Genomic DNA, 22,064 nt, shown 5'->3' on the forward strand with positions numbered 1-22,064 from the left:
CATCAGGACTTTTGCAAATTTTATTTTTCTTTCAATTTCTGTTGTCAGCATCCCAGCACATAAACGGGAACAGAGTGCCACCCTGCAGGACACCAACATCACAGTGCTGGCTGGTGGCAGAGCTACCACAGAAACCCTCACCTCCAGACCCTCTAGGAACAAGCATTTAGAAAAAACATCTCTAAGACAAAAGGGATAAGTTATATCTGATGTTGCTCTTGTAGTTATTGGTCATTTTTTCTTTTATCTTTTCACTTTTTTGTAGCAGCTGGCCTTTCTGCATGGCCTGGGAATCTGCAAGAACAATTTGCCCCACAGTGCAGAATAGAAGGCAGGTACAGCACACTTCCTATTTTCAGACCTGCCCTGTATTTCTATGTAATTTTTGAATATCCTTTCTGGACAAATTACTCAAATAACAAATTTTCCAGGTTGTCAACAGCTACCAAGGTTGAGACTGTTGCTTTATGAGGCACTGAAAATCTCCCTGTTTAATTACCTCAGTTTCCCTGTTCATTAAGGGAAGATAAGATCTTCCATGCCTCAAGTCATTAACATTTCTAAATTGTTCTGAGATTATGGGATAGTTTGAACTATTTATAGGAATGCACAATGCCATTTCTATTAGGTGCAAGCTGCCACACAATTAAAATATACTGAGCATCATAATATATAGTAAATGTGATGTCACATTTTACATCAGTTCACTTACTTATTTTGTACCTTTTGCCCTGAAAAACTCATTAAGGAAATGTACTGGGCCAGACTGTGAAGTTTAGTGAGTCGTAGTCTCTCAAAGTTCTCAGCCCACAGGGAAATGGATGTCCTTGTGCAGGCACATCAATCTCCTCTCTGCACAGCTCTACAAAATGAAGAGCTTTACAATTTACTGTCAAAAGAGGGATGTGAACCACTGTTACAGCCCTTCTGCACCTCTTAAAGGAGATTTCCATTTGGTGGCTATACATAAAGAACAGTTTCAGCTCTCAGCCGTTCCAGAGAAGGCGAAGAGAAGATCATCTGAGTATCAGCTTTACTCAGCTGCCTTCCATGGAGTGACCAGGGAGAACTTTTATTGGCTCATTCTCCTACAAATTCATTTATTTTGATTTCTTCCAAAGGGTTGCATAGAGTCTGTCCTCATTTCTGTCTGGGAGAGCTCTGTGAGAGACCGTTTGGACAAGACTGCTGCAGTAATTCATGCCATTTGCAGACAGTTTGTAAACTCTTACAGTGTCCCAGAATGATTCATTATTTGTCTAAAAATATGAAGCAGTGCATGTGTGTGTCTGTGAATATGCATGCTCCTGAAGAGTGAAGACAGGCAGCTCCCCTAGGCCCACAGGCAGGAATAAAGATCAACACAGATTTCTTCTTTGTCATGTAGGGGGGGTTTGTGATACTTCAGTTGCTTTACCCTTCTACTTAAAAGCTCACTTTAAGTTCTAAGTGAGAGTAGGAGTCTCATTTGTTTCCAGGTCTCCTACAGCAGGTTATGGAAGACTCAATATAACATGTCCCAGAGGTATAACCCTATGTAAATAACTTATTCTAACAATGATCCTTGGCCTTGGTTTGAAGCACCTAGGAGAAGAGCAGTTAAAGCCATCTCTCATCCTAGATTACAAGGCCTAAACTTAATCTCCGTTAAGTGTTCGATACGATTAGTTTTACATCAGCTTTCAAACCAAGCAGCACCTTGCTGGTAAGTTTCTGGATGAACATAGATTAGCCCAAGAGAGTTCAGAAGAAGAAATCTACAAATCCTAGGATCTGGGATGATTTTCTAACAGCTGTCTCAAATATTCCCCATAAATACCCAAGCAAAACAAACTAATCCCAAAGGGAAGTCTTGTGGCAGTGAAAATCAGAACAATGGCTGGAACAAATGGGACTATTGGCCAAGCCCTCTTTTGCATACAAGAAATAAATCCATGTAAGCTTTCATTCCTTATACTAAGTCTGGAAACTTTTACTATTGAGTGCCTGTACACCAAGGCACTCACCCCTTTTCTCATTACTTAGGCTTTTGCTACAGGTGCTAAAAATGACTGTTTAATTGCTGTTAAGACATAGAGTTGGGTGAGAAATGTTGCTTAACTCCCAGTTAACAACTAGAAGATGATACCAACATGTATTGTGGTACATCAGAAAAAACAGCAATAAAATATTTTTTTATGTTTTTCATCACTAAAATGATTTTCTGGTAACAGCAAAGTTGGCTGGGTATTGCTTGGGAGCCAGCAGGACCAGCCAGGAGGACCAGCAGAGAAGAAGAGACTGTCGGTTATAATGAGTTTTAGAAGAAAGTATCCATCCTCCATTACATTTTTCCTCTCCTTCCCTGCCTGCCTTTTTGCTATTATACTTGTATACCCAGTGGTACCTCCCTCAAACGGTTTTGTTAGTCTGATTTGTCTGGCTAAGAAAATGTCACCTGAAAGAACAAATCTGGGGAGGCTGCAAGTACAAACACTCACATGGAAGACTTAAAAGAATTATTCTGTTCTATGCTTGTAGAAACCAGTCTCCCCACAAGTTTAAGACTCCAAAAACCACATTAAGGGAAGAGAAAGTCATGTGAGAGGTTAAAGAAATCCAAAACAAACATGAAAATTAGCTTTATTGTACAGTCCTCTAAAACAAGCTGGGTGAAGCTACTCTTTGTGTTGGTTTGGTTAACATCTCTTGCCATAGTGCAGTGACCCTTTTAACTTTAATTTCACCACTATGTATCAGATTTTGTTGCCTCTCCAGCTTATTGTTAAGCATCAGTATCAAGTTGTTCTAGCAGCAGATGTGATTTACTTGTGTGTTTTTAGTTCATGCTTCCACAGCAAAAAAAATCCCCTGAGATATGTAGTACAAATAATATAAATCACATACAGCCTAAGTAAGCTTTGAGACAGCAGGGCAAGAACAGTATCACAAGCTTTGTGTCTTATGGGACGGGAATGAGACTAATTTCTTTAATAAAGCACAATTTATCCTACCTTGCTGGCTTTCAGTATCTCAAACATCAAAGGCAACCCTTGTGTGATGAGCTCCTCTGTGTACTCTTCTTCCTGAATGGACTTGAATTCCTTTAGCAAGCACTGGATGAGAGGTCGTCTGTGCTGCTGGAAGGATGTGCGCAAGGACTCCAGCCACGTGTGCAGCGTCCAGGGAACACCTACAGATGGAGGACAGAGCTTGTTCCCAGTTTCAGAGAAGGATGTGCCCTTCTGCTTTTTAATCTTTACTTATGTGAAGATTTTAAGCAAAAGCTGCCAAATAACCCTAGAAATAAAATTCCTGTTTATCCCTACTTGAGAAGGCTGGTGGTTAGGACATCCTAGACCTAATGCCGAGAGGCTTTCCCCCAAATGCTGAGAGGACTGTGGTCTCATCTAGCCTTCAGCTTCTCTGCTGAGACTACCAATTTGTGGAAATTGCTGTGGTGCTCTGTGATGCAAAAGCCTTTTGGAAACTAGATTTACGCTAGCTCATTTGTTTCAATGTATCCCTGGAGAGCCACTAAATGGTAAAAAAAAGGCCCTCATTTTGGTCACTACCCACCTGGATTCAAGAGTGGTGGTCTTCAGATTACAGCTTTTGTTAGCACTACCCCATGTCCTCTTCTGATCATTACTGTTTTCCCTAAACAGCACTGGGCAAGTTAAGCAGATCAGCCTTTTCAAATACTGTGTTGTGGCAGAACCACTCTCCAGGAACTTAAAGGGAACTGCTCCCATACACTAAGCGAGAAAGCACATGGAGCTAATGTACCTCTGCAGGCATTAGGCTGGATGTGACCTAGTTTCTGCTCTTGCAGAACAGAGTGGGAGGAAATGCAAGCCTGGTGTTTGGCTACAAAAGGTTTTTTTCCTTCCAATTCAGCAAATAGCCAGCACCTAGAGAGCAGTCCTATCACTTTCCTCTTGTTCATTGTCAGGTCTCTGCCTGCTCAGCCCACCCAACAAGCCATCACTCAGCCCAGCACACGCCCTGATCCATGACACACATGTCCCCAGAGCTGGAGCACCACATCAAGCAGCGGTATTCCAAGCAATTTGGTCTCTTGCACTAAATGCAGATCAATGGGGATGGTAAATACGCAGTCCAGACTGATTTCCTTCCATGGTACTCAACCACCTTCCCCACAAGCAGATGCAACTTCCCAGCAGGCTGGTATGAAGTCCAAGCCCCATGTTGGGAGAGTTCGCACACTGAGAAGCCAGTTCCCTGTTCCTGCCCTCAGAGGCTCATAAACCTTGGAAAATAAAGATGTTTTAATGCTAGATTGCTTAATGGCAGAGCACAAAAGAGGAACTGTTTGAGGCTGCTAAACCCTGCCCCACAGCCTTAGCAAACACTGCCACGTAGCCGTGAAGATGGCTGTTCATGGAAACCACTCTGTGCTGCAGAGAAGTGCCAGTAGCCCCTGAACAAGGCACTCCGCAGAGCCAAAATGGGCCAAGAACATGCAAGTTTCACCACCGCCTTCTGCTTCCACAAGAGTTGAGAAAGCTGCAACTGTGGTTGGTTTAAGCAACAACCCATCAAAAGAGATGCATTTCTTACACTGGCCCCTCCCTGGAAGGAGAGGAGAGAGGGCATTGGGACTGACCTATGCTCCGTATGTCAATGGTGACATCCACATAGCCATGCTCAGCGCTGTGGTACATGGCCTCCTTCAGGGCCTTCAGCTTGGCCTTGCTGTTGCGGCTGGCACAGAGCGGAGCTGCTGCTGAATCGGGCAAGTCTGTCCCCTCAGCTAGGATCTCCTCCAGTGACAGAATATCGCTCTTCTCCTTCTCGGGCTGAGCAAGCAGCTTACGAAAGACGTTCCTGTCAATCACAGAGTAACAGAGAGAGGGAGAGGGAAAGAGAGGCCAGGAGAGCAGAGTCAGTGGCTTGACTTTCTTTGTATGCCAGATACTTGCTGCAATGTGGCAAATTAGGACACCTATCCAGGAAATTACTCCAATTAATGGCAGGACCAGCTGAGAGCAGTCCTGAGGCAAGCATCACTCCTTTCTAGCCCACCTGCACTGCTTGGGCCACGTCTGCAAGAGTGCCGTCATGCCAGGGACCGTACAGATGTCATACAAATAGCAGCATCTCTTGGGAACAGAGACCCATGAGCTAAACGTGACTCAAGACTTCTTCCCACAATCACAGAAGGTTCAGATGCCTCTGGACAAGCTCTCAGGACTTTCACTATGTAGGCCACTTGAGAAGGGAGCTGCCTGGAGCTATCAAAAGCACCACTATTCAGTTAACACTCAAAGCAGTCTGGAAAAGCTGGAGCAGCTAGATGTTCAACAAGGACAGTCAGGGCAGGTTCAAGCACATCCAAGACTACTCTGCAAAGTATGTGGTTGGGCCATCAAATGGCAAAGCCCAATCTCAGAGACTTGGTGCCCTCATGTTCACACCAGTGTAAACTCAATGATCCCATTCCACCTCTCTCATACTTCAATGTCCTCCTTTCATCTGCTCAGACCCTGGCACGGGATAGCAGTGGGGCATGGCATGTCCCAAACAAATTTGTGGAAGAGAGGGAAGGAGGACAGTGTGCGTGAGTGGTGTACATGTAGGAACCTAAGAGCCTGCAACATGCACAGCCAGCAGCCAAGTCCAGGAGAGCCCCAGGTCCTCCTTGGGCACACAGATCCCACTCACACTGGCTGGCAGTAAGGCTGCAGCAGTGAGCATGAGCCTCTGATAACCAAACTGTCCCCTCTGTCCCAGGAATCCCTCACTGGCTGGATGGGCAGCGCTGTGTGAACCCGCCCTGACATGCCGTTAGCATGTTGTTAGACTGGCAGCTTGTCTCTACGCAAACAGACGGTAGGGACTGTCTCTAACCTGTATCTATGTTCCTCTGGATGGCTACAATCAAAAAAGTAGGAACGTGAAGATCATAATACTAATCCATTACACTGCAGTCAACTCCTGAGCATTGCAAGATCATGCATGCCAGGTGCTCATTTCATTACTTGGGTTTTAAAATTTGTAGCATACATACGACACTAAGGCACACAGGACTTTACAGCACACAGATGCAGAAACTCGATTCAACAAAAATTAAGGCTGCAGCAATACAGACACAATTCACTAAGACTTGAGAAATGTATCAAGATATTCATAAGGAATGTCTTTGGCATTCCTTTCCACCTTCACATCAGCTGCCATTTAACAACCACTGCATTGCAACACACCACAAGGAATCCCCTCCCTTCTCTTTAACATTAGATATCCAAAAGCTGCTCGTACCACCAACTGGCTAAATTCACATGCTAGCAAAAAGCCTTACATCTCTGCTCAGTTGGTGGCATGTTTAATTGCTCATGCACAACTTTCACTCATCTGCTCAAATCAGAGGCCTGGTAAGCACTTGAAGGATGCCACTAGACTTGTTCCCACTCTACCTGTGTCCATGTGCAGCAGCCTGACTGAAAGAGTTCATGTCACCTTGTGGAGTCATAGAAATGCCATTCCTGTACATTGTTCCTATCATGGGGTCAGCTCCTCGCTCCAACAGCAAACTGACAAGTTCAAAATTTCCTGCAAGTCAAGAGATGCATTCTTTTAATGACTTCAGAAGAGATGACTTCTTTTAAAATACAGTATTTGCTCATACAAACTGTAAGAATTTATTACAGTGGGAGGAAAAAAGTCCTTACCAGCGGCTGCTGCCAACTGTAAAGGAGTTTCAGAGTAATTTTCCTCTCCATGTTCCAAAGAACCTTCCACCTTTGCTCCAGCATCCAGCAACAGCTAGAAAGAAAATTCACCATTTAGAGCAAACAGAGGTGTCACAGTCTTCTGAGTTCATGAATAGTGACAAATGAGAGTCTAATGCTTCTTGTTATCTGTAAATCAGATATGATGGAGACAAGTGACATGCAAATTCTGTCCATTGTTTTGCAGAGGAAAGTTGATTCCTTTTTTAGCCCATTTTACACTGCCAGACACCAGGAACACCAGTGTCCAACTTCAGAGCCAAAAAGCATAACCTAGTGTTTCGCAATGGGAAATGGGGTAAGATCCAGTACTAGGAAGTAATGTGCCAAAGATGGAAGTACTGAAAATCAGCCCAACAAGCATCCTTCCTTTACGGTCTTCTAGAAGCCCAACACCATCCTAAAACAGATCAGATTTCAGTTGCCTCCATCTTTTATATAAAGACATGGCCAAAAAAAGGCTATTCTTAAGAACCAATTGCAGCAATGAGTCCAAAAGCTGTGATCTCCATCAGGGGTGCTTCCACCGAAAACAAAAGTGGCCAAGGAGAGCAGAATGGAGCCTGTGCTTCAGCCCTCTCTTGGCCATTTCTGCCTTGAGGCCTTCACAGTTTTGGTGCTTCATTAAGGGTGCCACAGACACAGCTGTTTCAAAGAATAAACCTTCTCAACTTTTGAGATGTCAAAGCACAGAACCAGCATATCCCATACAACACCTCAATGGAGTAAGAAGAGTGAGTGCCTCTCCCCCTTTGGAGCAGCACAAGGGCTGTTGCCCACCTTTCCCCCAGCAAGGCAGCGGTTTTGTGTTTGCTAGAATAGCATAGTGTAAGAAAGTGTAATGAATGAATAAACAAACATACAAAACAAGTGGTCAGGAAGGAGCACAAGGAGTTGTCAGACTTTCTTTGGTGCAACTTGGTTTTTAAATTGTCCTATTTAAACCTCATATTGGTTAAGGTTTGGACACTGTATTTGCTATATAATAGGTCTATTATATATCAGTACACTCTGGAAGAAGCAGAAGTAACCAATATGAGTATGACAAGAGGATACTGGTTTGAGATGGATGTAATTAGAACTAAAGAGGAGAAACAAAAGAATGAGATGCAGGTAGGGAAATACAATAATACCTGAACTACAGGAATATGTCCATGCAACACAGCAAATGTCAGAGCTGTCCAATGGCGGGTCTCAGGGTGGACGGATGGGTATTTATGAGCAGTACTGACAACCTACAAACAAATTAAAGTTATTTTTTTTTTAAAGAGCTATAAGTAATAAAATTCAACCTGCCTGAAAACCAGGCATGTGAGGGAGTAAGTGAAATAGAAAACCTGGGAAAGGTGCTTTATCAAATGATTTGCTTCATTTTTTTTTTCCTGCAAAGGTTTTCTCAGTATTTAAACTGTTCATGCTGATTTTACAGCCTGAGTAGAATTCATACCAAATGAAGTCTTTTTACCAACTACTGTAGCTCCGTCTAAACCACTGGCCACCAGATACTTTTGCACAAGTTCAAAAACATGGTTACAGTAGCACACACTGGGGAAGCAGGAACGTATCAGGACGCTTACAATTAAGGACTGCTCCTACTGACTTCTCCAAATTGTGTATCAACACAGCCCTGGGTCCTGAGATTGCTCCAGACCCAAAGAAATTATTTCCTCATAAATCAGTATGATATTTTGTCACTGCTGTCATGAAAGACACATCATAAGCCCTAAACTAGAGTTCAGAGGTGTGCTTCCAGGCTCCTTCTCTCCCACCAGAGGACAAAAAGACAGCTGAGCAGTGACAGGGCAGAGTGGCACTTCAGAAACGTTTTAAGAAAACTGCTTTTTACTGCCTTCTCCTGTCTGTATTGAGTTAAAAGAGTAGGGTGGTGATAGCTAAAGGAGATGCAAAATATATCATTAGAAAACAAAATGGTATTTTTCACATTGTTCCTTCCATTTTCTATGCCTTAGTGCCTGGTGCCTCTAATGTAAACCTTGGGAGAGATGATGAATAACCACCCTTTGCTTCAGTTTCCTGTCTTAAAGATGGGGGTATTAATATTGATGAGATTTCACAGAGATGGCAAAATCTAATGAACACTTGCAATCCGCGACTGCACACTCAGATGGAGTGTGACACTAAAATTCAAAATCTTATTATTGTTCTTCAGAGGAAGACTAAAATCAAAGAAAAAGATGCACCATCTCTCTGTCTCATCAGCCAGCTATGCTTTCACTACCTTGTCTGAAGTACTTTTATCCTTGTAGGGGAGCAGGGTCAGTTATTAAACGCTCACTTGCATTAGCAGATTGCATTTCCAAGCTCCACATGCAGCCTTTTTCTAGAAGCACATGACCAGACCCTCAGTCCCAAGGACAGGGATGAGGGCGAAATCTGAAGAGACCATGCAGATCCCGCAGCTTGCCGGAAGACCAGATCTGCACCAGCACCTGGCTGTCATCACCCAGATTTGCCAAAGAGAGAGCTCAAAGTGCAACAGGAGAAGTGTGCTGGCCTCTGAGCAAAGGCACAGGGCTTCTTAGGGTATGGATTTGCTCAGAAGGAAGAGGATCGATCAAGCAGCTTGAGGCTTGGGGTTTAGGCTAAGGAGCAAGAGTAGTGGAGGGTAAGGATGGGCAGGATCACAGCTCACTGAACGCATCCAGCCTCTCCTCAAGCACAGATTCCCACCACTGCTCCAGGCAGCTCATGGCAAGCAGTAAAGAAAATTAAGTCATTTTAACTCCTTTGCTCCTTTTTGTTTGGTTAAGAGTACTTTCCAGTTGACATGGTGACTACAGAAGACCTGCAGTTTGCTGTGCCTTTAAGACCTTAGTTGAGATTTGTTCAGCAGCTACAGAATTTACTGACTTTACAGCAAATTGTAACTTTTCTGCACATCTGGAAATGAGTCCATTTTTGCTAAAGATGGGCAATCAAAAAGGGAGGCACCCAGCATTTGAGGCTACTTTTGGAAACATACATATATATAACTGATTTGCAAAGTGAAAGGGGGAAAATTATGCAGGCACCTGACAGAGTATTTATTTTTGTTCATGGTTGATTTGCCTTTTTTTTTTCCTGTAATTGCCCAATTTGCACTGTTGGTTGTGGTGTGGACAAATCATCTTATAATTGCACACCATAATCATTCACAGTTCTTGTCCCAAAGTGTTTTCATTTGATTTTAGGGCAAACACTCTATAGAAATGAATCGGGGAGGTTCATATTCTTCACTGGAGCTGTTCTCTCAGATGTTGGCAGTTTTGGGAAGACCAAACTCTTTAAATTTGCATTTGGTTCAAGTCTGGAAGATTACTGGAGCAATTGGGAGGACTGCTCCTGATGAAAATTACTCCTAGGAACCCAATAATGCCATCTCACCTCTGCAGCACAGACAGGGTTAAAGAGAATATCAGTCTCTGTGCCCACCCAGTCTTTGAGAGTGCTAACAAGAGTTTGAGTATTCGATTACTGCCAGCTTTTGAGGGGGGTGTGCTGGCATTTGGGGAACTGAACTCATCAGCTGATTTCATAAATCACCAAAGAGCAATCAGATAATAACAACTATCAGTCTCTTACAGGTAACGTCAATTTCTTCTTTTAAATTAGATTTTTTAGAAGTGCAAAACGTCTGGCTGAAATCACTGACTACTATTTATCAGCTTGCTCAAGTCCAAACAGAACAGATGGAACACAGATAAGTGAAGCAGACAGCAGCTTAATTTACTCATGACCTCAACAAATTGCAACTGGAATCATTAATAAATAATTCTGCAATGGATTTTCAAATGGCTCTTTAGAAATGTACATACCTGAGTTGCACAGAGTTGGACCACAATCTGTTTGGTGGACACACTGTGTAAGTTTGTGAGATGCATTCATCAAAGAGACATTTATATTCTGGAAGCTTCAAGCTTCTCATCCAACAGGTTTTAGCCCAAGACACTTTGTAAAACAAAACAGTGGAATCTACACGCATTTGTGTGCTAGGGATGCTTAGCTGCAACATCCCAATGCATAGAATTATTTGAGCTTTATCAAGTTATTAGACTGGTATTTCTTTTACACTCCTCATTTTAACTCAGCTGAGATTCAGAGAGTCCTTCCAATATAATTAGAGCTGTGCTCCGTGCTAGTGCTAATGCCTGTATTCATTTGCAGTGTGCAAACACAACTAAATCAATATTACCTGTGGGGTAAGTCCGATGACTTGATTCCTTCTGTGCAGTGAAGCCCAATGTTAACCTAATGCAGTTTGATTTCACTATTTATTTCCAGTGGTACACTATTCAAGGTAAAACAAATTTATTTTCCTTTTAATCCTTGGGATTGTCTGCTGCAGTTTCAGGGGACAGTTTAAGATGTAAACAAATAAAAGAACAAAGATACAACCAACAAAAAGTCCTCACCTCAGCATTCAGATCTGCTCCAGCATCTAGCAGCATCTGCACCATAGCCTCATCACCCCTGACACAAGCATACATCAGTGGAGTCATGCCCTAGTCATTTTTTGGAGTTAAAAAACAAAGGAATTGACAAATTTAACACAGAACCCTCTTTGACTTTTTTTAAACAATTAAATTTAAGTATATATCACCAAGACTAACAGTATGTATTTAACATCAACCATTACCTCTGTTACAGACGTGCCCCTCAGACTAGCAAAAGTCAACCAATTTTTTTCCCAAATCTCCATTTTGCTTGTAATTTGTTTTGACTTTTTTTTTTAAATGTTATTCTCAGCATCCTCATCATGGTGAGTGAAACTAGGCTTGTCAGCCTCCCCTCCATCTTCATATACTAAAATGGAGCATCTTTGCTTTGGGCCCCATGAGGGAAATGTTATCAAAGTGATCGTATTTCCACCAGTATTTTAAAGTCATTCTACTCAGTTTTCTATGACCAGTTTCATAAAATGTAACTTTTTAATTACTGAAAAAGCCTTTAAACACATCCTCAAGTTCCTCTTAGGAAAAGCCAGATTCAGGCACAGCTTTTTCAGTGTGGATACCATAAAGGGTTGGACTGTAAAGGCTTTGTACAGCTCCCTAGTAAGCAAGGATTTAATTTAAAATGAAATGCCAGACAGCATTGTTGCAAGTTGTTCTTGGTTTCAAACAACATGGCCCTGTTTGGAGGAAAAGCAGATTAAGTGACCCTTCACTACAGAAGCACCACAATGCAATTTGTTATTAATCTGAAAGACCTGCTGTGACAGATCACCATTTCCCTTAAGAGAAGTATTACTGTGGCTGTGTTAATGAGTCCAGATGAAACCATGAAAAAAAAATCATTAAATTTACCATACATTTTAACAGAAAAAGCTGCTTATTAAATACAGTAGGGAGTGCTGATGAACAGCCACCAGTTCGTTTGCAGTAAATCTACTGCAGCATGCAGCTACCTCTGATGCATGTTTATAGCCTACCTTGAGGTCCCCTGGTAAATTTGCTGTCAGATGGTAGCCCATTTGCTGTTTAATCTGAGTGCTGCCAGGAAGTGAAGTTCTTTTCAGAGAAACTGGAGGTGCCCAGCATGGCCAGACAAAGCCATGACACCACTCTTACCAGCCAGAGCCCAGTGCCACTCTTTTGGCTGAACTAGCCCATTTTTCCTGTTTGCATTCAGGGCTGAAGGCAGCAGGTGCCTATGTATGGAAGGGCTGGCTCTTGTAGAGAAAATATAAATCAAGATTTGGCCCTGCAAGGTGCCTAGATCCCCCCTGAAATAAATAGAGCATTTCACAGTGTACTTAAGGAGATAGAGAGTAAGGAAATAGGCATTTGGAGCTTCGTGTCATCATTAAGAAAAAACAAATTCACCCCAGGCAAGGAGAGTTCTTGGGTGACTTGAAATTACTTGTAAAGAGAACTTGAAACTCCTTCAGCTACAGTCAGTGGCAAAACATTTCCTTTGGCAGTCAACAAACACCACAGGAACAAATAGGACCATGAGAATTACAAGAAGTTTTGCTTGAGCCTTGAAACACATTGATAGGATGGAACCTTAAAATTAAGTACACATTCCTTCAATTGTTTGTTTTGTTTTCAATTTCTGTAAGTAGCATCATTAATAATGAAATCAAGTATTTAGAACAAGGGGTCTAATCAGATCTGAAGAAAAGAATTTGAAACCCCAGTGCTGGGGTTCCCCACTACAAGAGGCAGCACATGGGCAGCTGCAGTGAAGAACCCTACAGCAAGTCCTGGATCACAGCGTCTGCAGGGGGGCCACACAGTCCACAGGGACTACACCACATTTTGGTCCTGCTGAAGCTGAGGAAGGACTTACCACTGACTAAAAGGGGCCCAGAACATCATGCTGTTGTACTGGTGTTTAATGAAGTTTCTAACCTCTCCTTCCCTTGCACTGCTGTCCCTGATGGTTTTGCCTCTGCCTGTCCCCCTCAGGCTTGCTCCGCTGCTCAGCCTCCCTCTCTTTGCATGTCGGTGGAACGGATATTTAATGAACCCTCCGTTATTGTTACACAAACACAGAGCAACAGGGTAACAATGTGTACAATCAACTCAAAGGGCATTTGACTTTTGGCAAAATAAAAAAACTACCCTCTTTCTTTTGGCCTTGTATCACCTAGGGCTCTGTCCTGCAAGATATGGGATCCTACAAGATGTGGGGTATTTGATCCAGCAAAGTATTTAAGCACAGGCTCAACTTTCACACAAATAGCATTTAATCATGTGTTCAGAGTTAAGCATATGATTAAGTACTTTGATGAATCAAGCCAGGATGTACCCAGGTTTCAACTGGGAGGACAGAGGAAATATACTGTGAAAAGTTTCCAGGTTCAGACTAAATTAATAATAAAAAAAATATAATATATGAACCTTGGAATGAGCAGTCTGATACTATTTTTAGAGGAAGAGTATTGCTGTCTTCTAAGGCTTTTCTCAAATGGATCAACAATATTGAGCCAGACTGAATGAAGCTACTGAAGAGCAACACAGCTCACATTTCCAGAAGAGCTTGCCTCTCAGAGGACTCAAATCTATGTAACAGTCCAGCTCCTGTCCCAAGTGACAACCTCCATGGTGGCAGCCACCTGCCTTCTGCCAAAGAGGATGCCACAGATCTGTGGATGTGCAGGGCACCAGAAAATTCAAGAGCCTCTATTCCAAAAGGAACTGGCCATTATTTCCCTCTGGGAAGGGAGAACTACCTTGGTGAGCATCACAGTCCATGAAGGTAGCATCAGAGACAGGTTTAATCCCAGACACAACTATCAGCCTCATAGAGGTTTAACTCCAGAAAACATCCACCAGTTGGTTCCTCAACTGGTGGATGCTGGCCACAATGAACAATGGAGGGGTAACACTGTAGGTCAGTTCAAATTGGGCCAAACTCAAGTAAAGAGTGCCAGCAACTATTCCTTAACTGCTGGGGGTTCAGTGGTGCACACGAAACGCACTGCAAATCTCAGGGCAGTGTTTAGTGGAAGGATGTTCACCTCACAAAGCTCTGCTCCACAGCATTGAAGCAATTTTAAGTCTTCAGATAAACTCTAAGATCTCTTGGTATCTTCTTTTGGCTTCACTCAAATCAGTTCACTGTTAAGAAGATTTCAGGGGATGCATTTGCTCTCATGCTGAGTTATCTAAGTACCAATGAATCAATGTAACTCAAAAAGACCAAACATAATGCAGATGTAGGGAAAGCATTCAGGTCCTCTGTATGTTTATCTGAAAGCTGGGGCTTGTTTTCTGTGATAAGCAGGCAAAACTCACATTTCACAGTTGCTTCTTTATGATTCTATCTCATTACCTGTTCACTCATGCTGTTAATCCCATCCGGCCCCAGCAAGGATATGGCTTGTTTGACCAGATCTGTTCGGCCACAGTTGAGCATACGGAAACCCAGGTCCTGCTTGAACTTCGCTTCAGTGGCAACCGCATCCAGCTTCCGAGACGCACAAAAACAGTCGTCAATTCTGTGGATGTGAGAAACAGACTGCCTTCAGAGGACAATCCAGACAGACCTTGCTGTCCCTAGGAAAAGGATACCTTGCCCTGCCTTTGAAGGATGTAGCCCATGCACACATTCGTTCTCCTTTGCCCTGTATGTCCAAGGCAAACGCTGAATGAGAAGTGCTAATGCAAGCTAAAGGAGATTGTCCTTGGTCTACCTGTCACAGGACAAGTTACACATTTTACAAAAACCTAGGGGAAAAAAAGCATGGCTTTCACTTGATTTCATTTTCTGTTTAAGCAATGCACAAGACATTCTCACCATAAATATTCTCTCTACATGGCAAAGTTATTTGGTCCCTCAATCTCTGAGAAGTTTCCTTGGCTTCAGTAAGCTTTGAACTTGCATCAAAAGGATGCAGAACCATTGACAATATAACAAAGAGAAAATAATGTCACTCCAAACACCTTAAAGGATCTTACCAGCAAAACCCCAGTAACAGGGAAGCCTTTTTCAAACAGGAAGTGCAAGCCGCAGAATTCCAGACTGGCTGAGGTTGGAATGGACCTGTGAAGGTCCAACCTTCCTTCTCAGGCAGGACCACCTGTAGGTCAGGGCAGGGCAGAGGGAACGCAATCTTGGCAGGTAATTATCAGAAAATACCACAAATCCTCACTGGCCATGTCTAACAGATGAGATGTCATTCTTTTCAACTCATGTTCAAAAGATCTCAAACTGTAAACTCCTCAAGAGATTCATTTTAAATGGAAGAAGGGCTAGGAGTTATTTAGCCAAGACGTGAGTTTACAGCTTCAGAGAAAGCCAAGCAATTCAAATCTCATGCTTATCCAACTTTCTTTCATCTTATTAAAAGACAGTTTTGTTTTCTTTCATGCTGAGTAGTGTCTGGGGCAGAGGGTGGAGTCCAAATCCACAGTGCGTTTGGTGTTAACTTGGATAAAGGACTGTTTGGAAAAAACACCACTTTCATTCTCCAAAAATGCTAGGTCAGAAAACAAGGGGCTACTTATGAATTAAAAACAAAACAAAGATCAAAAGTGAAAAAGTCAAGCATACATCAAATATTTCTTTTCTATTTCGTATGTAAAAAAATGCAGGAAACCAAAAGAAAAATATGAACAGTGCATCACTATCATTGAAATGTCTTCTTCAAAGTGCTTCATCAGAGCTTTATAAAATATATAACACTGCTTAATATTTAACAGCAATATGCAACAAATATGCTGTTTATGCAGTGGTAGGCAGCAACAGCTACCATTCTTCCTCTTTCAAAGAGGAAGGAAAATGAGAGGGAAAACACAAAGTATTTTGATCAAAGCTTCTGCAGGACTTAGTACTGAAAATGGCATCTGAGCTTAAGCTTGCTCTCTACCATGCTAGGCCATGACCAGTCTAGAAGACAACAGATACTTTGCTGATGCTCATTCTACATGCTCATTTGGGTTTTGACTGCTAAATAGTTGTCCTAAGAATGCAAATGAGGTATGCTTGGGGATCATTACCCAGGTGGAACAAGGATGATGCTTCATCACAACAGTCTGCTGCAAGATTAAAGCACTACACTTGGTCACAACAAATACATTGTAACAGCAGTAACATATTCTGCACCAGTAAAATACCGACAGCAGAGATGAAGAAATCAAAGCACAGCAAGGCTGAGTTTTCCACAGTAGTTTCTGAGCGAATTTAAGGAAAATGTAGAACCAGCAGACATATGCAGGGCTGAGCTCTATGACACCAAGATCCACAGGAACAACTGCAGCTTAACATGTTCACACCACATGGAACACTTCTGACACAAGCTACAGCAACATTTGGTACTTCTTACCCCCATAGCAGGAGATGCCAGAGATCATCTGTGTCCTCCTTTAGCGTATGGCAATGACAAAGCATGCTCAAAAGTTAACGGTAGGGGTTTTGGTGCATGTACAGAGAGTTTGGATCAACCAGCTACAGCTGGCCATTTCCAAATGACTCTCACTGAAAATAAGGAGGTTCCTCAGCAAAATGCAGTTATGAAAAAATCTAGACATCCTCTGAGGACTGCAGAGGTGTCTGCCACTATGAATCAGTGCCTGTGTTAAGTCACTGCTTCATCATTTGCACTGAGATATATAACATAAGCTCAAAATAAAACGGGTCAGACTCAGTGCTGGCAGGAACAAGCAGAGCTTCACTGACGTTAGCCCAGCTCAGCGCATGCGAAATGATAGCCCATGATCTCCTCTTTTTAAAAAGACAGATTATAACCTGGGCTGCACACCTACACAAGGGAGGGGGGAGAAACAAGGACCTAGAGAACCTACAGTGTATGGGCTGCCCAGCTCTCTTCTCTGGCATGGGTTTAAAAATTACTTACTTATCCATAAGTAACTCTTCTGTGAGTTGGCTCTGGTTCCCCTAAAAGCACTTCATTTCACCTGCTTACCAGAGTCAAGGAAGAGGACTCATTAATTACTACTGATATTGGGTAGCAGCAAATTAGTACTCCTCAACTAGATCGGGGGATAAGGGTCTTGGTCCAAGGGCTCCTGTAGGGAGCAACAGCAAGGGGCACAACAACATGAATGTAGAGGAGTGCCTGGGTTGCATGGCTGCTAGGACACCAGCACTGATGAAATGCGATTGAGACCAAGTAGGACAAAGCAAGAAACCACTACTTAGTACACTGCCATGGACCTACCACCTTTTTATACCCCATAAAGGATCCACTATGAATCACAGCCCCGAATTATGAGATAGAACAAAGGAAACTATATGACACAGGTTATTGCTGGTGCCACTATCGTTGTATGTTGACTAATAAAAGGGATAGTGATCAAACTGGGGAGTTTAATAAAACGAGAGTATGCTGTGAGGGAAAGGAAGGGAGGATGCTTCAGAAGAGAAAGCATAGCAACGTCTCCAACAGCCAGAGAGATGAATGAGTTAAGGAACAGGAGATTTAACATGTACAGATAAAAAGCAGTGAAGAGACAGATCAAAAATGATCAGGAACTACAAGTACAGAATAGGAGAACACAGCATCGCTTTTAATGCTGGCGGAAGCCAACTGGGAAGATGGTACAGCAGACAGCACAAGCAGTCACATTTCAAAATGAAAAATAATAAAAAAATCCAAATCCATCAACCCTAGGTCACTACAACACTGCATTTGCTCCCAAGTCCTCTTTCCTAGCATTAACTGAATAATGCTGATTTCAGCAGGAGCAGGAGGTCTCTGCACATTGTATATATGCTGCGAAAGGGGATGTTGCTCCATCCAGAATCACAAATGTTAAAGGATGAGAGATAAAAAAAGGGAGGAAGGGAAGAGGCACTCAGGTTTAATTCTCTCTAGATTTCTTACCGCAACAAATACACTGACAAGCTATGAAGAGATGGAAAAGGACAGGAGGAAGCTTGACAAATAAGGTTGATGAGGAATGGTTCAGTGAGCTAAACAGAGGCACTTTTAGAGTTGTGAAACTGTGCCTGCAAAGCAAGGGAAGCAAGTGTGCAAACAGAGCTGGAAACCTCCCCAGCAGTAGTCAGTCAAAGGTCCTTTTGTCAAAAAGCCTTTGTGATCTTTCCAAGTGCACAGGAGGCTGACATCAGCCATACAGTGGCACATCCTCTCCAAGGCCACCTTGGTTGTTGCCAGCTGCCAGCACTCACGAAGGTCATTCTTTCCCCAATACTTCACCCCATGGAAAAGGTTCTTTTTATCAAAGCAGCCATGCAGACTGACAGGAAGGGTAAATCCTCTGCTGCCCTTCTTCCTAGGGACAGTGTCAGGTTATCACCACTCTGGATGCTGGCTGGGTCAGGTGAATGTTGAGGTCTTACAGAGGCAATACAGTGACAAAGGTAGGACTGACCAGCAACCATTGAGGGCAATATCCTCTCTCAAAAGACTGAGGCCACTCTGGATTTTCCTAGTTAGCAACCTGTGAGACTGGACAGGCTCCTTGGCACCAGCACCACTGCACACACACATGCTTCCACTGCTTGAATTAGTAACACACAGTGATCATATTCCTTGTTGCTCCACAGCAAAACCAGAGTCACATAGCTTGTAAACTCCCTAGCTGGTACCTCCCTACCTTGAATCATGCGAACAATTACTTTTATAAGTAAAAGGAAAATTAGAAACAGGTAGCAAAGCTGTGACCATACTTTTTAACTTATAATATCATACAATTTACTACAAGTCCTCTTTCAATTCCTCACAGATACTGCTTCTACAGCAGTTATCTTCAAGATCATTACAGTGTTGCCACAGCACATAATTAACTTTACTGTACCTTTATATGGAGAATGCCATGGTAACATGAATTATTGCAAATGGTCACTGTCAAAAGCTGCATGGTCACCATGACACTCTATTGTACTCCAAAATACTCAAACTCTAAGAGGAGTCAAAGATAATCTTCTTCATTTATAATGTGTCCTAGCAGTACAGCTAAATATTATTATCTTTTCCCAAATTCACATTACAAAAACATAATGCAGCACTTCTACAGCAACTGTTTATATGCAAGGGTTTTGGGGGTTTGTTTTTCATTTTCACTCAGACTGGCTAAGATAAGGTCTGTGTGGATCTTTAGTAAGTTACTCATGGACTGAATACATTGGGGAAAACAGATGATTCAAAGGCAAAGTGTTTCCATCGTAACTGGTAGACACAGCAGCTCCCCTTATTACATAGCTTTAAAATTATTTGTTCTATGGGAGGGGATTATTGCTACACTCAGTAATGGACAAATGCTCTGTAAATGGTACTAAAAAATAAGTAGGAACAACTTAATCATGTTCCAGGCTATATGTGCTGGCATAGCATGCTAATAGTTGATTTAAAAGAAATGGAGTGCAGCCCGTGATGAGTAGGAGGACAAATGCAATTTCCCTCAGCTGATGTGACCAGATCGTTGTCCTGATAGCCAAGCACCAAAACCTTGTTTGTCTACTTGGGACTTGATTGCCAGTCCTTTCAATTAAAAGAATGATAATCTATTAATTAAGTCCATCTTTTTAGCTCTGTAGAGCTTATTCAGTATGTCTCTGTCCTAAATATAAATGAGGTCTTGTGTCAGAAATTATAGTTCAGCTGGTTGGAAGTCTGGAAGGAGTCATATTTTAGGCAGCAATATACATGCATTTGCAATGCTGAGTTGCTTGGGGTCAGAGATCACAGTTTTGATCTGGATATGCACAGCCCACAGCACAAAAGGGTCCTGTTCCTTGCCTGGGGCTCTTCAGTGAGACTACAGACACAAATGGCAATAGCAGAGGTATCAGACAATTTAATTTCAATTTCTGAACACTCTTTTTTCCAGTGTGGTGCTTTGAAAGAGACTACATTGCTGACATTAATAGGACTGCAATACAAATACTATACTGGGACAATTATTTGCATTTTCACTTTTGGAGGGAGGGAAACATAAGCACAAAGATGTTGATCAAAGTGATACACAGTGCTATTTTTTAATGCAGACATAAAATATCTCCATTTACTTTAAGTAGGAGCCACACTGAGACAAGAAAGTAAGTCCAGATATTTATTAGCCAACTCCTTATTCTTGTCAAAGGCCTGAGAATAAATGGTTAGAGATACCGGAAAATACATCAAAAGTGATGTGACTATCAAACCATGACTCAAATCTGTATTTCAAAACTCTCTTATTACTACAGTCCCATGTACTGAACTTCAGTAAAGCATTTGACACTGTCTCCCATAGCATCTTCCTGAAGAAATTGGCTGCACATGGCTTGAATGGATGGACACTTCATTGGATGAAAAACCGGCTGGATGGCCAGGCCCAAAGAGTGGTAGTGAATGGAGTGCAGTCAATATCCCTGGAGGTGTTCAAATAACATGTAGACATAGACATTTCAGGGCATGTTTTAATGGTGGTGTTAGGTCAATGGTTGGACTCTATAATCTTAAGAAGTTTTTTCCAACTGAAACCATTTTATTATTCTATGGTTCTAGACAGGCCAGGAACCATGTTCAAAATGGAATCTTACTTCCTACTTTGAACAAAGCCAACATACCACAGGAAAACTTGGGTACAGATGAATCTCTTGTGTAAATAGATAGCACAAGTTGATAACAAATAAGTTGCATGTATTCTGGTTATATTCAGGAATGGGTACAAAGCATATGAAATAGTAATGAATTTGCTTGCAATGGGAAAAAAAACAAGAAGGCTGGATTCTAAACCCTGTAAAATTAAGAGTGTGTTAATCCCAAAAAGTGAAGAAGAACCTGAGGACATGTTTCTCAAACGACTCCCCTTCACTATTTTTTTTTTTTTTTATTACTGTTGTCTTCAAGCAGTGGGTTGGCAGGAGAGGTTGAAGTTCACCTCAAGAAACCCATGCTCTACCTTTTAAGTAATAAAGTCTCCTTCATCCACTGGCATCATCTGCCCCAAGGGACTCTTGGATTTTGCCAAGTAGCTTGTTTGCTAACACTCCCTCTTTTGGCATTTCTGTGTCTAATTACAGAAATAGCCATGGCTGGTGTTAAAGGATTAGTGAAAATTTGTGGGAAGAACAAGGACGTTCAAGGAGCTAGGCAAAGACCAACTGTTCCTACTTAAAAGCAATCTAATTAAAGAGTAGAATTTCTTAGCCATTTTCTACTCTCTCTCACTCTCCATAAACTCAGCCCCTTACGCACAGTGCATTTTAAGAGAGCAAAGAGCAGTGCAAATCTTTTTCTGCCTTCAAGTCTCTGTTTATTAAAATCTATTTATATTTTCATGCTCTCATACAAGCACAGAATTTCCATAAATAAAACATTGAATGCAACTCTTCCTCTTTCACTTTCAAGTTAGAATTGCATGTGTGGCATAGTATTAAGAGGGCACAGCAAATGGCACAGAGTGCTTTCAAGGAACAAAATAACACATCTTCCTTTTACACATTGCTAGGTTTTTCCCTTTCCACAGTCTTAAGAACACTCCAGAATGAGTGCAGGATGCTCTCATGTTAAATAAGCTTCACTCTTGAGGCTGATAATCCTATTTTTCTAGAGCACCTTCATTAAGAGGGATGGTCTCAGACAGAAAAGCACACTTAGGTATTCTAGCCAAGGCTACTTGGAAATCAGGACTGATTTTCAATTACAGACAGGTTTTCAAAAGCACCCAGAAACCATGTTTGCCCACAGACCTTTCTGGACCAGAGATGTAAATGCAACTTGGAGCTCTGGGTGAGGCTGAGGTGGTGGAAGGGCTACAGGGGCACATGGGTCTAGACCGGATGAATAAATCCAGTCCTATGCTGAAGCAAGATTTGGAATCATCTATATTTTCAATTTGGACTTACTTATGACTTCTTAACATTCACTTATTCCTGTGTCCATGCTGCCCTTTAAATTGTGCATTTTTCCTCCTG

The 22,064-nt window shown here is 42.2% G+C and overlaps 1 protein-coding gene across 3 annotated transcripts in view; it reads right to left on the bottom strand.

The window, feature by feature from the left end:
* The window catches only part of ABTB3 (ankyrin repeat and BTB domain containing 3), a 174,736-nt gene that overhangs the window by 20,258 nt on the left and 132,414 nt on the right, over positions 1–22,064 (bottom strand). For all 3 annotated transcript variants that reach the window (XM_054386587.1, XM_054386586.1, XM_054386585.1), the window contains 7 exons: positions 14,514–14,679; positions 11,144–11,233; positions 7,865–7,966; positions 6,672–6,765; positions 6,417–6,552; positions 4,610–4,830; positions 2,994–3,172 (listed from right to left, as the gene is read on the bottom strand). In XM_054386587.1, coding sequence (XP_054242562.1) covers positions 2,994–3,172; positions 4,610–4,830; positions 6,417–6,552; positions 6,672–6,765; positions 7,865–7,966; positions 11,144–11,233; positions 14,514–14,679 — 988 coding nt within the window. The remainder of the gene's footprint in view (positions 1–2,993; positions 3,173–4,609; positions 4,831–6,416; positions 6,553–6,671; positions 6,766–7,864; positions 7,967–11,143; positions 11,234–14,513; positions 14,680–22,064) is intronic.

Source organism: Indicator indicator, chromosome 14, assembly GCF_027791375.1.
Source record: "Indicator indicator isolate 239-I01 chromosome 14, UM_Iind_1.1, whole genome shotgun sequence".
NCBI lineage: Eukaryota > Metazoa > Chordata > Aves > Piciformes > Indicatoridae > Indicator > Indicator indicator.